General features: G+C 44.6%; 1 protein-coding gene across 1 annotated transcript in view; it reads left to right on the plus strand.

Moving 5' to 3' along the window:
- Positions 1-16,912, plus strand: part of LOC119436835 (putative helicase mov-10-B.1) — a 99,664-nt gene that overhangs the window by 42,683 nt on the left and 40,069 nt on the right. The window contains exons 5-7 of the mRNA XM_037703825.2: positions 228-390; positions 5,186-5,355; positions 8,706-8,882. Coding sequence (XP_037559753.1) covers positions 228-390; positions 5,186-5,355; positions 8,706-8,882 — 510 coding nt within the window. The remainder of the gene's footprint in view (positions 1-227; positions 391-5,185; positions 5,356-8,705; positions 8,883-16,912) is intronic.

The following is a 16,912-nucleotide window of genomic DNA, read 5'->3' on the forward strand; positions in this document are numbered from 1 at the left end:
ACTGCACATGTCGCTCACAGGTGTACATATTTCACAAGTTTCGGTTTACACTAGGTCCACACGAGCAGTATAAACAAAATTTGTGCGACATGTGCTGTTTTCCGCACTTCCGCAAGTGTGCAGAACGTGTGCGGAAGGGCCATGCGGATTGAGCGTAAGTCAGCCCTGAGGGTTTAGCTTATACACATGAGGAGTCTCACTGTTTGTGGATGCCAACTGTATTGCAGAAAACATTTAGATGATCCAATTTCGGAAAACACGTATTGGGGCCGCTTCTCCACCCTTTTATACTTAGAAGAGATCCAGATGCGAACTGACATCCGAAAGTATGACATGCTTGGTGCCCAGCTCAATCCTTGTGCAACACAGACTGATATGTACATCTTGGAGGTAAGCTTAATTTTTTTATTTTGTCAAGTTTTGTTTTGCTGTTCTTGTGCTGCTGTTATTTTGTTGGTTCACTAAATCCCAGAAAGCCCAGGCACCATTCCAAATGGAGGAAAATTAATACTTGTTCACCCTTATCTCTGGTCATGGAGAGCCATTGTAAAAAATAAAAAAGTAAGCAAATGTTTTTAATGCATTAGCATTATTAGAGTACTTCATGCACTTTTCTGGGGCTACACATCTATCTATGTATGCATGTTTGTATCTGACCGTTTTCCTGGTCATGGGTATCCGTAGTCGGGGGAATGGGTAGCGAATCTGGCTGCTGTGCTGAGGGAACAGGGTTCAAAACCAACTATCGGACCAGCTAGAGTCACTGAGTATGTGGCAATGTGCTCATATATGCCAGTCTTCAACGAACCTCTTTCACGGCAACATGGGTCACTGTAGATGTGAGACTGGGTAGGTACCGCTGTTCAATGAACATATTTGTTGCCAACTTGGGGCACTGGGTATGTGCCAGTAGGTGTGTGCCACTTTTCAATGAACGTCGTTGACGCCAACTGTGTAACTAGGCATATGCCACTGGGAATGTACTGCTCTACAGTGATGAAAAAGATCCCTCACATTTCTCTGATGCTGAGCGGAATCGAACCCACGTCACAAGGGTTTCTTGGCCAGCAAACCGACGCATTAGCACGTTGCGCCAGAAATTGACTGGGTATGTGCCGCTTTTCAAAGAATGCCTTTCACGCCAATGCTTTAGCGAGCTCTGCCATGAATGCACAGGGCATTTGCCACTGTTCAATGAGCCTCTCGCCGACTTGGGTCACTGAGCATGTGCCACTGAGTGTGCGGCAAGTGAGAAAACAGTTCTTGACATTCACAGGCCCAAGCGTGCTATGCTTCCCATCTTGAAGGCCACACGCAGACTTCTCGGCAGTGCCACTAGATGGGGCAGCGTGACCAGAAATAAGCACGAGAGAAGAGCCTGGTTGTCGCATGTCTTGTTTCTCAGCGTTCGTACCTCAGCTAGCTTTAGGATTTCTGCTACGCAGACATGACTTCACTACTGCTTGGCTTCGATTTCACCATTGGAACAGTACATTAAAGTGAGCATTAAAAGGCTAATTAGTTAATCTTTTAATTACCCACCTGGGCCCTGCATTTTGTTGCCCAAGTAATGCCTGCCTCTTCAGGTAATTAGCCTTAGCAGGCAAAAGTGCACTATATCCTCTGTGCGATTAAAGAAAAAATGTTCAAATTAAAAACAAAAAGCACATGGTATAGCGCACTAATTGACATTAAGAGGAAGAAATGGAGCTGGGCAGGTAGTGGCATCACTCGGCTTCCCGGCACCTGGGGCGGCTGCTTGGCGTGTCACCCTCCTCCCTCGCCTCTTCTCTTGTTACTCTCCCATTTCTTAACGCACATTTTGGAGAGTGAATGTGAAATAATTTAAAAGGGCAATGCTTCTATTTCAGCATGTAATTCAGCATTTATTTCTGCTTGTAACTTGGCATTTATTTTTCTCTTTTATGCACCACAAACAATTCAATTTGTTGCTTTCTTTGTGACTTTATTGCTGATTTAGCATTTGCTGCAGTTTCAGGCATTGAATGCATCACTGATTAGCGCTGCTGGATAAACACCTTGCTTCATATATTTCGGTATAAGTTAAATACATAATTGGGAGCCTGTGCTTCAACACCTGTCCCACAATTTCCAGGATTTATTGTGCCTATTGTATGAAACAACTGATAAATTATATTGTGATCGATCACGCAGATCATGCAATTTTTAGTCATAGAGTGAGCAAATAAAAAGAGACGATGCATTTGACCGTCAACCTCACTTATTTCCAAAACCGGGAAACTAGTATTATTGTTGGATTTGTAATCTCTGTTACCCTTGATGCTTTTGTTTATCGTAAGCAGCCCAGCAGAGTGTTATTAAAACGATGACATAAAGAACACCAGGCACCCGTTAGCACATCTCTGCTTCAGCCCATTCTCTTAATTAGCCCATTCATCTGCCTTGGGTGCAGACATTTACCACATTCGGCTTCGAGCTGTGGAGGATACAAAGGCGTGAGTGGTGACCGCATTACAGCCGCCGCTCAGCGAGCTGCGCCCAGGGTGGTCTGCCCCCATCCCTCCCCCTAGTGATGCCACTGTAGGCAGGCCATGTCATGTGTAAGGCAGATAACTGGTGGTTTATTGGCATGGGTGCCAAAGGAAGTCAAGTACAGTGAAGGATGGCAGAGAATTAGGTGACCGGGAAATTTGCAGGATGGGGTCAGCTGGTGCAAGATAAGGGTAATTGGAGCGCGCTGTAAGAGGCCTTCGTCCTGCAGTGGACATAAATGGGATGATGATGATTGTGTACAATGTAGACAGGCTGAAAATTCTGGAATGGGATGATGATGATTGTGTACAATGTAGACAGGCTGAAAATTCTGGAGTTTTACGTGCTGGAACCATGATCTGATTGTGAGGCACGCTATAGTGGGGGGGCTGCCGATTGATGTTTTTTAACTTGCATCTAATGCACTGTACACGGGTGTTCTTGCATTCCGATTCCACCGGAATGCGGCGGCTGCATTCCGATGCCCTCAAGTTCAGCAGCGCAATGCCATATCCACTGGGCTACCGTGGCAGGCTGTGGGTTGACTGAAGGTGTTTTCAGAAATGCTGGGGTAACCAGAACAAGTACAAGTAATTACTAAAGTTGTCTAGCCTAGCAAGCAGTGTTTGCTATTTATAAACAACTGCTACAAACAGAACAATTTTGGTAGTGAACTGAAGCTTTCCACAGGAATACATTACTGTGCATGCAGACTAGAGGTGCTTTCAGAAGTGTGCTGGAGGAGTAAGCACAGATAAAGACTAAAATTGACGACTGCCTACTTAGTGGGGCCAAACATATCACAAAGCATTTATTCGTGAACTGTGCTGCAGATGAGAGATAAAGGCATCCAGCTGAAACTGCACAAAGCTGGTTGAAGCACTGTATGTGCTGATGCTGGTCTTGAAAAGCACCTTGCACCATTATAAGTAATTAAGAGATCATTGCAGGGTGTGTTCTTGTGGACCTCAGAGCAAGCGAAGAGCAAGGAGAGAATACTACAATGTTGGTGACTAAGAATGGAATGGTGCATTGGTGTTAGAGTGACGGTGCAAAATGAGGGCGTGATATACGAGAGCGGATCAGAAAGTCTGTGCCCCTATTTTATATTAGCCAAAATGAGGTACATACAGGTAATTACAAATATACATACGTACCTTACACTATTTTTCCACATAGTCCCCACACCAGTTCACACATTTGCCCCATCACAGCACTAAATTTGAGATGCCCCTGTGGTATAATTCGTCTGACTGACTGTAGAACCACTGTCGGACTGCTGTCTTGGCTTCACGGCCTTTTTGTGAACTGACAACAACACAACCTCACACTTCTCAAAGTGAAACACCTTTTCCTATACATGTGCTGCATTTCCCTGTGGATTTTGATGGGCGTTCGTCCCTTGCTCCATAGAAAACGAATCACACTTCGTTGCTTGTACGCCGTGGACGTGTGAAGCACAACCGCCATCTTCAACAACTGACAGCAGCGCTGTGTCGTGGAGCTACCAGCAGATAAGACCGGGCTGGTCCAAGAAAGGTCCACTGCTGGGGATGGATAGACTTCACATTCACAGCCGTAATTTGGCTAAAAAAAAATAGGGGCCGAGACATTCTGATTTGCCCTCGTATGATGCATTGAAGGCTTGGCACGTGAATGACACTACAATGAAGTGAACAATGAAATGGCAAAATGTGGGGAAAACAGGAGACCTGGTAAACTGGAGAACTGATGCATAACCTTTGCCTATGATGGGTACAGAATTATGTGCAAAATGTGCATCGTGATAAAAAAAAAAAAAGAAAGTATGTTACCAGTGGGCGTTTGTGAGAGGTGTGAACATTAACTGCTGCAGCAGTATTGGATGTATGCTTCCTGAAATGTTGCACGCATTGGTAAGAATTTTCAAATTGCTGAATTTTGGTGTTTTTTGTCTCCTTGTTCATCTGCATCTTAAAAGAAAGCTAAGGGTCCTTTGTAAATGCCAATGGGCTTCCAAAAAAAAAAAAAAAAAGAAATTGTACTATCTGTCCCTGCAGTGTGCATTCTTTGTCAAAATTGATGAAGCCACTTTGTACATGACAGGAGGCATGACCAGACTCATGTTGTGCTCTTTCTGTGGAACTCTTGGTGTTAGAAAACTCTCAAGAACATGAAATTTCACCTCCTGTAGAGCTTCAAGCAGTGCATTTAGAGTGGTAGCCTGACTATTGTGCACAGTGTCAACTGTAATAAAGCATAGCATGGTGTCATTATTTTTGACAAAGTCTATAAGTATGTCTATAAAGAAAAGTATTTGAGAATCCAGAAAAGGGTAAATCCACATTCTAACCTTTCCACTGTTTTTGCTGTCTTTGCGGCTATAACATCTGCGTGAATATTTGGCCCTTAGTGGAATGTACAGGCTGAGACTTTTTTTTTTTTTTTCCAGGTATTGTTGTCATAAGTGTGGCTGGTAAATCACACTAAATCTTATTTCATATTACCACCTTTGCACTGAGCCAGTGAATACAATTGTTTGGAGGAGATAAAGCGTATGCTTTGATTTGAGAATTTGATGTGAATACGTAATTTGGTGCCACTTTTTGTATGTTCTTTACTATATGGGGGAAAATATAGGCATGTGAATGGGCACTTCTGAATTTCTTGCAAATTGAATTCCTTAATTCAGGTTCCAGGCTTAGTAGAAGGCCGCCCATCTGTATTGAAAGGAGACAACATCTTTGTGCGTATTTCAAGTGAACAGTGTAAACCATCGAGTCAAGTTATGGAAGTGTTGGAGTATGAAGGCTTCGTCAATGAGTCAAGAAGAGGTTCCCTCCTTATCATGTTTTCTGAACGGTAAGATAGAGTATGATTTTCAAGACGTTCTTTTATTTTTATGGTCTAGTAGTAAATTTTACTTATATATGTTGGTTCTTTGTTTTCGGGTAAAACGTGATAATTCCTGATTCTTGCATCCCGAATTGGTTGGGTTATACCTGATATCTCCCCAAAGTTCACCCCAAAGTGATCTCTAAAAGATCAGTTTAAAGAATATCTGTTAGAATTAAACACAGAGAACAGCACTTTGGTGTTGGCCAACTGGCTGGACACCACTGCCCACTACTCCAATCTAGCGAACACAGCACATGATGTTGCTCTGCATTGCGAATGATAGTTGTAATGTTGAGAGGACGCTTTCCCGACTAATGTATGTTCAAAGCCTTGACAGGTCTAAGATGACACAGAAATGATCAGAATGCATATGATAATGTACAGCCTCCCGCATCTTTAGCTATATCGTGCGAGAACACTATGATATGATTGTATGTCGTCCTGAAGGAAACATCGCATTAGACGACTCTTGCACAGGAGAGTGCTTAGTGCACTTGAGAGTACTTCTGCCGGTCTCCCTGATTATTGCCACTTGAAGGCGCTAAAATGACGTGTGATGGACGCTAGCGTAGTATAGCTAAAAATGCGGGAGGCTGTACATCAATGAGGGCTTATAATTACAAGCATCACACCTCTTGCGAAGCATGCCTGTTTGAACTATTTGTTTTGCTTCTCCTTCGTACAAAAAAGTGCATAGATCAAGTGAAGGGGATTGCCAAGCGTGCATCTATTTGCTTTTGCTTATGTGGTTTGTTTAAAAAGTACTAATGCCTGCCAACGAAGATTTGCATAAATGAGTTTATCACATGACTTGCGAGCAGCTCTTTTTGTCAGTACAGTAGAACCTTGTTGATATGATGCTGTTGCGTGCGATTTCTTGGAGCCAACATTGCTGATCAAGAAATAAAAAAAAAATGACCCAATACAGTTACGCTTCTTTTTTACTGGTTCATATGTTCCCGGAAAACACAATCTTTCAGCACCAACGTTCAGTACATCACCAAACTGCGATCATGTGATACATTTTCCAGCCGCTAGATCCTATGTAAACAAGAAAAGGCGCGAAGCGCGATGAAAACCATAGCCGCCTGCTGCAGCACCTTCCCTACAATACTTGCCAGCCCGTCTCGCATGTAAACAGCGGTGCGCACTCAGTTTCTTATTCCAATACCAGCAAATCTTCTCCCGAGTCATCGCATGCCGCAATCACAGCTATCGCCAACAACCAAATTCTGATAAGCTTCTTCACCTATCTGTTTTACAGCGTGTAGGGAATAGGCGATAACCCAAACGCATCGCCGTTCCCTGCTGCAGGCGGCGCAAAGTGAGCATTATGTTTCACTTTGGCCGCATCGTAGGCATCGTATTCTGGCGTTCCAGCCAGCTCGATTTAGTTTCGGTTTGCCGCCGCTGTCTTAAAATGCTACGCAATATAAAAACAATAACGTGTGTCTCAGGTCGATTGGGTCTCACCAGCTTGGCGCGCGTTGGCGTCTCGTGGTGTTGCAATGATTTGCACCAAGTGGGTGCGCCAAACTTCCCGCCAAAATGCCCCGTTCAAAGAAGCTGCTGACCCCGGCAGAATGTGAAAGACAGAAAACCAGCCTCTCCGTTTGTTGACGAAGCATGCGCACTGGGCTGCATGTGGTGCATGTGGCACATTGTCACAAGTCACTGTTTGGAACCTAGTGCCATCTTTTACAGTGTATGAAATCCCAATAATCTTCTGCAGTGTTTGAGATCCCAGCAGCGAGAGGGTGCAGCTATGTGAGAGTATAATATGGTCGTAAGACTATAATATGGTCATAAGTCGTCCTGAAGGGAACACTGCATTAGACGACTCTTGCACAGCAGAGTGCTTAGTACACTTGAGAGTACTTCTACTTTGTGAGAGGGTGCAGCTATGTAATTTGGCACGTGCCTGTGGATCCCACAGAATTTTGTCGCCGTCTATACATATTGCATTGCATCTATCATGCAACTATTACGGTGCGAAGATTGGAAGCCCTGTGCTGGGTGGCCACACAGTACCCTATTGGTGTTTCTGCAGTGGAGGCTATGTTCACTAGTTTCAATTTCTGTCACACGCTAGCCAGAAGAGGGCAAATTGGCAGACATGCGAGCATGAAAGGACACACATACACCGTTGCATGTCTCGATGACTAAAGCATACTTTGTGAGAGGGTGCTGCAGCTATGTAATTTGGCACGGGCCTGCGGATCCCACAGAATTTTGTTGCTGTCTGTACATATTGCATTGCATCTATCATTGTAACGAAGTAAGCATTGAACAGTGCTGCATTGAAACTTCATTGAGGCCTTCTTCACACATCCATACAGTAGAACCACACAGTGATTAAGGTGCGAAGATTGGAAGCCTGGTACGGGGTAGGCCACACAGTACCCTATTGGTGTTTCTGCAGTGGAGGCTATGTTCACTAGTTTCAATTTCAGTCTGAAGGCCTTTGTTCTGAGCAACCTTTGTTATGCCAGATTCACAGTACATGCATTTTTTAGAGAGAGAGAGAGAGTGTACATGCATGTGGGTGCGTGCACGTATGCATCTTTGTGCGTGCATGTGTGCGTGCATGTGTGCATGTGTTCTTTTATGCTTGATCAACTGTAGTTTTCTTCTTGCTTTCTTCTTCTTTGAAGTTTAGTATTATCTTAAGCAATACATCATTTTTTGATTGCCCATATATAAGTGTACAGCCTCCCACATTTTTAACTATATCGCGCGAGAACACTATAATATGGTCATAAGTCGTCCTGAAGGGAACATTGCATTAGACGACCCTTGCACAGGAGAGTGCTTAGTGCACTTGAGAGTACTTCTGCTGGTCTCACTGATTATCGCCGCTTAAAGGCGCTAAAATGACGCGTGATGGACGCTAGCGCGATATAATTAAAAATGCGGGAGGCTGTACACCGATATCATAATTACCACAGGCACCTAGAATATGCAGGTAGCTTTTCTTTGGAAGCTGAAGCTGAGGACCAAGGCAAGCAGCTTCTGACCCATTGTCAAAAATGTAGGGAAACATGTAGCAGCTTCAGAGAAAGAATTGCAGTTAAAAAGAATACTCCTAAATAAAGTAAATAAAGCCCTTATCAACTTATTGTAATTTTGCCTTTAGTATTCTTAAAATCCTCGAGTTTAGATTTTGAGTAAAATATGCATTATTTACAAACTGATGGTATATTATCCCAAGTTTTGTTTATTTGGGATATGTAGATACTGCTTCGTTTGTCTTGTGTGTTCTGTTCTTTGTACGTTTTGCACCATAATTATCTTATATGTGGTGTTTGTTTCAGATTTCAAAAGATTTATGTGAAAGGAATGAAATTTGATGTGCGATTCACTTACAACCGACTGCCTTTGCGACTGATGCACCGTGCAATAGGCATGCTCGAAAAAGCTGACTTATGGAGCTTTGTTCTTCCAAAGTGCACCTCTGCATCACAGCCCAGCCTAAAGATTGGCCGACTTCAGTGAGTCTTCCTCATTTTTATCCCATGTGAAAGTAATTTTGTCTCGTAGATCATTCTTAGTTAGCTTTTATTGCGATAGCAATTATATGGAAACTCCAAGCCATTTCTGCCATGGACGTTGCTGTGAGGTTCCGTATAAAGTACAAATGCGGTGACATAATTGCCGCGTGCTGTATGCTGTATGTGTGAGTGAAAGCTTGCGAGGCTCAGCCGACGATTGCGGCTCAATATCTGTGCACGTGAGGGAGAAAGGCGGGGCGGAAGCACGCTTCTTCTGTCGCATGCAAGGCACAAGGGGGGAGGCGAGAAGGGGGGGGGAGCGATCTGCGACGTGGAAAAAGTGCGCACCCATGCGGGCCTCATCTGTGAAGCAATCTGTGATGTCGACGAAGTTCGCCGAGTGCTGGTAGCTTTGTATGCGCTGTGCTTTCGACGTTTAGTTCGCATTGAAGCGAGAGACGGCACGATGGTCAATTCGCTTGCTGCTGCTGCCACGCCTCCTCACTCCAGCGTTTTGATAGCGAGTTTCCGCGGTCATCGAGCGAGATGTGTTCATGTAACACGTTACACGTGTTAATTTAGTTAGTAAGCAAATGTTTACAAGTTTATACGGCCAATAAAACTACTATCGTTTGTTTGTATAGCTGTCTACTAATTTGCTATCGCAATCGATGCTTTGCTTTTTGGGGCGAAACTGCGAAATTTTTATTTTATTTTTATTTCTTTTAAAATTTTTTTGGCTGGCAGCATTGACTGCCTATCTGTTTTGGCACACTGTGTTTCACTCTGTTTGTAACAAGCGGTACCTGGGCAGTGGATAATTTCCACGTCAGAAGAGTGCCTCTAGTGACTGTTGCTGAAATCACAACTGTGGGTCAGGCTGGTGTGGCTCGATGAATCCGACTGAATGTGTTCTGTTGTTTGAAGTCATTGTGTGACTACGCTCATGCACTGTCACGCTTCCTGTGTGTGTATGTGCTCTCGTGACTTGCTTCTTCAAAACGTGCACAAGTGTGCTCTAGTTGAGCCCTTTTTAGAAGACAGCTGGTGCATGAACTTGTGCACCTAACTCAGTGAAGCTGTCATTGAATCCCATTTTGCTTCCTCGAACTGCCAAGAGCACAGTCGTCAAATTTTTAGAGGAAAGCATAGGTCGGCGCACTCACAAATGAGTGCACTCACTCACACTCACTCACACTCATTTGAAAGGCGTGAGTGCGAGTGCGAGTGAGTGCCAGTGAGTGTAAGTGCAGGTGAGTGCGAGTGTGAGTGAGTGCCAGTGAGTGTAAGTGCAGGTGAGTGCGAGTGCGAGTGCCAGTGAGTATGAGTGGAAGTGAGTGCGAGTGAGAGTGCCGCCAGTGAGTGTGAGTGCAGGTGAGTGCCAGTGAGTGCCAGTGAGTGTGAGTGGAGGTGAGTGCGAGTGGAAGTGAGTGCGAGTGCGAGTGAGTGCCAGTGACTGTGAGTGGAAGTGAGTGCGAGTGCGCGTGAGTGCCAGTGAGTGTGAGTAGAAATGAGAGTGAGTGTGAGTGCGAGTGAGTGTGAGTGGAGGTAAGTGTGAGTGAGTGCCAGTGAGTGTGAGTGGAGGTGAGAGCCAATGAGTGTGAGTGCAAGTGAGTGTGAACGTGGTGAGTGCCTGTGAGTGTGAGTGGTGATGAGTGTGAACGTGACTGAGTGCTGTGTGAGTGGAGCTGAGTGTGAACGTGACTGAGTGCTGCGAGTGTGAACGTGGTGAGTGCTTCTGGGTGTATAGGGTGAGTGTGAACGTGAGTGTGAGTGCAGGTGAGTGTGAACATGAGTGAGTGCTTGTGAGTGGAAGTGAGTGGGAACGTGGTGAGTGCTTGAACGATAAGCAGAGGTGATATCGGTTCACCTTGTTTGCAGAAGAATGGAGGCACGTTGTGTGTACAAGCTCACTCGTGGTGATGACTTATCGCGCGAGCAGATTGTGCACGCCAAGATAGAAAACACTCACTAAGGTCGTAATAATCCAAGGTTCAGGCATGAGTGAGACAATGTATAATGAAATGTGCGGATATATTATATTGTGATAGCAATTACATGGACACTCCAAGCAAACTTCTGCCACGGTCGTGGACGTTGTTGTGAGGTTCCGTATAAAGTCCAAACACGGTAAAATCGTTGCCGCGTGCCGGCGGTACGCTGCGTGTGCGAGTGCAAGCTTGCGATGGTCAGCTGACACTTGCTGCTCAATCTCGCACGCGCAAGGGAGCGGAAGCGCGCTGCTTCTGTCGCGCGTCAGGCACGGGGGGGGGGAGGAGGGGGGGAGGGTCGTCTTGCTCCGGCAGCGGCCACGTGGGTGTCGTATCTCGAAAGCGATCTGCGACGTGGAAAAAGTGCGCGCCCGCGCGGGACTCCTCTTAAAGGTGATTTGCGACGTGAACAATGTTCAACTAGAGCCGGTAACTTCGTATGCGCTGTGTTTTCGACGTTTAGTTCACTTTGAAGCGAGAGGCGGCACGAAGGTCAATTCGCTCGCGGCTATAGCTGCGCCTCCTTACTCCAGCGTTCTGACAGTGAGTTTCCACGGTCATCGAGCGAGATGCGTTCATGTTTACCTGTGCGTGCGTGACACCATGCTTGTCTATTTAGTTAGTAGGCGAATGTTTACAAGTTTATACGGCCCATTAAACTACTATCCTTGCTTCGTATGACTCTACTAATTTGCTATCGCAATCGAAGCTTTGCCTTTCGGGCGAAACTGCGACATTTTCTTTAATACGCCAAGGAATATGTATGGGCTGGAGCGCTGATGGCAGACATATCCAAATCATGACCGGCAAATTTTGCCATGACTTCCACTGAGTGAAGACGCTTAATACCGTGTGATTTGCTACACCTTCGCTGGTCATCCGCCTTCAGAGGATGGAATGGCTCCTCATTTTCTTTCTGCTTCCCTCTTAAACGTGCACGTACAGGCTCCTTATATAAACAGGCAAAGCAGAAGAGGGACTAGCCAAGTTAGCACAGAGTAACAGACACGCCCGTCGCTCGCATACATGGAGAAAAAGCGAAGATGCAATGATAGATACCACTTTGTTCTCTCTTTTGTGTTTGTTTCGGCGTTAAGCGGTTCACTAAGTATACGGTAAGTCAATCTTTCCCTCTATTTCCCGCTCTCGTGGCTCAATCCGACCGAAGGGGAGCTTAGCGAGCATGGGCGGCAAGCATGCACACGTCTAATGTCAATGACAGAGAGATGGACAGAGAGAGGTTGGGGCTGACATCAATGTTTATGTCACCATGAATAAATTGAAACAAAAACTTTAGTCGTGCTAGGTTTGCTTACTTTGCAGTGTTAATAAACCAGCTATCTTTAATAATTCAGTCAATGAATCCGTTAACTTGTATTTATTAAAACAGAACCTTATTGCCTTCCTCTGTACCCCTTCCATTCTTGCAAAGAGTTCTTTTGTGTACGGAAACCAAACAATATTGGCGTACTCCAGCACTGTTAGAACAAGCATTTTGTAGGCCATCAAATTTTATCTGGGGGCGCAAGACGAAGGTGTCTTCTCAGCCTAGAAGAGTCGCTTTAGTGCTCAGCATGTACATTGATTTCCACTTGAGGTTATTTTGTTAACATGACTTTCCCATCGGAGAGTGTATGTTAAAGTGACACCTAAATATTTACGCTGAAATGCACAAGTGAGAGGTGTGTCATTAATAATGTAAGTAAACTCAGATATCTGTTTCTTTCTTACTGTTAGCGTTACAGATTTTTGGGCATTTAGAGTCATCTGCCACTCCTGACACCAAGAAAAGGCAGAATTTTGTATATGGTGATTATAACTGTGATTAATTTCGCGGTACGGAATACAATAGTCAGCGAATAGACCATGTAATCGGGAAGGCAAATTTTTTATGTATATTAAAAATAAAACTGGGTCGAAAACACTGCCTTGGCACACTGCCGATGCAACAGGTGCTAAATTGGAAGATTTGTTATGCATATACACAAATTGTGAGCGGTATAGATTGGCACAGTGACTCATGAGTGCACTCACTCACACTCGCACTCATTTCAAAGGGGTGAGTGCGAGTGCGAGTGAGTGCCAGTGAGTGTGAGTGCAGGTGAGTGCGAGCGAGTGCCAGTGAGTGTGAGTGGAGGTGAGTGCGAGTGCGGGTGAGTGCGAGTGCAAGTGAGTGTGAGTGTAGGTGAGTGCGAGTGAGTGCCTGTGAGTGTGAGTGGAGATGAGTACGAGTGCGAGTGAGTGTCTGTGAGTTTGAGTGGAGGTGAGTGCGAGTGTGAGTGAGTGCCAGTGAGTGTGAGTGGAAGTGAGTGCGAGTGCGAGTGAGTGCTGTGAGTGTGAGTGGATGTGAGTGTGAACGTGAGTGAGTGCGGGGCCTGGAAAAAATTATGGTGAGTGAGTGTGAGTGAGTATTCTCCCACACTGCCGACCTATGGAGGAAAGCTTTCTTCGATTGTATTAGATGTACTGTCCGCTGACACCCTCCGCGGTGCGAGCGAGTATCAGTGAGAGTATCTCAAAGGAGCTACAGTACCGACATGGATTGTATTATGTCTGAACATTGGCAGGCAAATGAGATAGCTCGCCAGCAAAAGATAATATAAATGTCATTCGAGCATCTTTGTAACGTCTACATCTATGTTAGACGCAGCACCTTTGTTATTTAGCATATATGTAGCTTCGGCGATCGCCAAGTGGGGCATGCAGGCTGAGCGGTGCTAAATCGTGCAGAGAGCTTCGCAATGGTTTGGCTAGCAGAAGCGTTTAATGCGCTACGTGATATTTGAAAATGCAGTTCCACTGTGAAAATTGGTCAGCTCCGGAATAGGTTGAATGTTTCCGTTGTTCACACACAGCGTAAAGAACTGTGCAGTGGTGTAGGGAACCGAACCAGCGCTTCGGAACCTTTAAATAAAGGGCTTTAAACAATGCTCCATGACCACTGTCAACTGGTTCCAACGGTTAGACTCCAATCGTTATAACCTATAAAATAGGCTGAACATGTCAGTCCCTGGCTGAGCAGAATGATGCACAAAAGGCAGGAAAGGGGTGCTGCACGATTAGTGGGAGGCCGGTGATGAGTATTAAAAAAAAGGACTTCGCACTGGCACTCACTATTAGCAGTATGCCGTCAAGAGAGAGCTGCAGCCGGGACCTTCGCTTTGACTGACTGAAGCTGAAAGGTCAGAATCTCCCAAAGAAGCAGCGCGAGAGAGGCTGTAAGCTTTTCGGAATCGCCAAACAGAAGGTGGTGCAGAAGGTCGAAAAGAAGGGGAACAAAAGGAAAAGAGTCGTGAGAAACCACCTCACAGCTACTGTTCTTAGCAGTTAAGTTAAGGGAATCAAAGAGTGACTGAAGTCTGACAGGCTTTTTTTTTTTACTGCATATAGGAAGGGCAGTATAATCTTGTAAGTGCCTGCTGCAGATGCGAGATGATTGTCATAGTTATTTGTCTAAGTTGACATGGTGCATTACCTGCATCTTTTGGCCTAGGCAGTGCACAATACAGGAGGACAAGAGGGAAAGACGGGGCCATGTATATCGCCAATTTTAAGCTGCCTTTTAGTTGTCCTCGTTTATTGTGCACTGCCTGCATCATTGATAGGGCGGGCAGGCGGGCAGGCACTGTATTCAGCCATGACACCCTAACACTCATGATGACCACTCAAGCTACTACCGGTGAGAGTGGTGCTTTCATAAAAGTGTGCTGTCATTTTGGCTGGTGGCATCGCTATTGACAGTGTTTTGGAGGCACATATGCTGCGAATGGGTCGTGCAAAAGGATTTCATGATCTCGGTTTACTCTTTCGTGAGGAAGGAGGTGTGAAGGCGGGCAGCTGTTGGAAAACTAAGGCGCATTACATTGCTTTCACTTCACAGGAGTAGAAGAAAATATAGGGTTAGGAGGAAGTGGGTCAAGATAGGTTGGCAATCTAGAGAAATCAAAACCTGCTTTGAGTCGAAGTGACTGGCAGCGCCCCCCTTCTAGTGGAAAAGCTGTAAAACTTTAGCACATTGGTTATGCGCATTGCTTGTTGAGTATAAGGGAATGGTGTGCAAACTGCAATGCCCAAGCAGTCACAGTCACAGTATACCACATAATATCCGCGGCTATAATACACCACTGCATGAACCTTTGTTTGCAAGGAGTAGGCATTTTAGGGCAAATTAACATAGTAAATATGCTTCTGTAGGTGCTGTAATGGCATTGCTGATGAGGAAAATTAATGCAGCAAAAGGACAACGCACACAGGAAGGGAATACAAAGACAAGCGCTACTCACAACTGTTTCATAGTGCGAAGGGTTTCACATATGCGTCACCTTGTCACAAATGCACACAATAAAAAATAGACACATTGCAAGGAGAACACATGCAAGTCAAAGATGGTTGTGCAAGAAGTCAAACTCTGGGATAAGAAATGCGATTGATGGCTCACTGATAGAACAATGTCTGTTCTTTTTGATAAAAAAAAAGGCCTCCAATGCAAGGCTTGAAGAAGGGTTGCCACTCCAGAATGATAGTCTCCAAGAAACGAGCCTCACAACCACATGTAGTAATGTGGACCACCATATGCGCACCCTTGTCCTCTTTCTTGCTTAATTTTTGTGCATGCTCCCTTAAGGAAACCTTTTTTATCAAAAAGAACAGAGATCGTTGTGTAAGTGAGCCGCCACTCGCATTTCTTAACTCAGAGTTGGACTTCTTGTGCAACCGTCTTTGACTTGCACGTGTTCTTCTTACGATGTGTCTGTATTTTTTATTGTGCGCATGTGTGACAGATTGATATCTATGTGAAACCCTTCCCGCTATTAAACAGTTGTGAGTTGCACTTGTCTTTGTCTTTCCTTCCTGCGTGCGTTGTCCTTTTGTTGCATTAATTTTCCTCATCAGCAATGCAACACCAACTAGCCCAATGATTATTTCTTCCTGCCACGGCAGCTGAGACATCGCCAAGACCCATACTATGCTACTAACAGTGAATAAAAACCATGAGCTTAATATGCCTCACAGGGCTTCTTTAACTCTTTCCCTACCATAGGGAAAAAGGTGTTTTTGTATGTTACAGCAGATGTTCTTTCTGTAGGAACTACTGCACTCCATATTTAATGTAATGCATAAACAGAAAGCAAAATGAATGCACTTTTTACGCATAAAGGTTTTATTAACGAGATGTATGTCATAAAAAAGATATAAATTGTTAAAATCAAGATTGTGCGATAAAATTTAACAAATTTTGTAAAGACATGCTTGTATCTACTAAGAAAAAAATTTTATGAAAATTAAAAGATATACAAAATGTATTGCTGTCTATTAGGCACTATGTCCGAAAAAAAATCAAGATTTTTCATTCAACAGGTATTCCGCTACAAAAATTTCACTGCAAGCACTGCAGTTGGGCGTGCCGGGTTGCGGCTGCCGATTTTCCGGGCTGGTTTGCGTCGTCATCGCTTTCAGACTCAAAGTCCGGCGAAAAGTCAGCGTCCTCTGACCCGCTGCTATTCGATGTATTGATAAGATCAACCGCAGAGGCAGCGAAATCGATAATTGCGATCTCCCGAAGCGCGTGCGCCGTTTCCGGAGCTGGACATTTTTGCGTTCTGCTTTGACGATCGCGAAACTTCGGAGCGCGTTTAAAAATCACCGCCTCGAGGGAAAAAAAGCAAACTGCTTAGTAAACTAAAATATAGTTCTCCTCCTTCATGTCCGATAGCGCTGTATGTCCGTGAGCGGCGCAGAAGGTCTCGAAAGCGGCGTTTCAAATCATTGATAGAGGGCTAACCATGCCCAATGGACGTGGTATGGAAAGAGTTAAAGGGACACTAAAGGGGGAAGCACTAAATCCGGTTAGGCTGATTTAAGTATTCATCCAAAACACTTTTAATTAATTTCAAGATATTAAAATAGGTTGATTTGTAGAAGAGATAATAAAAATCAAGATTTGTATTTTTTAACTTTTGTGCTAAAATTGTTGCAAGTGCGTCAGTCTGATTTCATGGATTTTAACGGATTTTTTTTATATTTGGTTCGTTGTGGTTC

The sequence above is a fragment of the Dermacentor silvarum genome, chromosome 1, assembly GCF_013339745.2.
Source record: "Dermacentor silvarum isolate Dsil-2018 chromosome 1, BIME_Dsil_1.4, whole genome shotgun sequence".
Lineage (NCBI taxonomy): Eukaryota > Metazoa > Arthropoda > Arachnida > Ixodida > Ixodidae > Dermacentor > Dermacentor silvarum.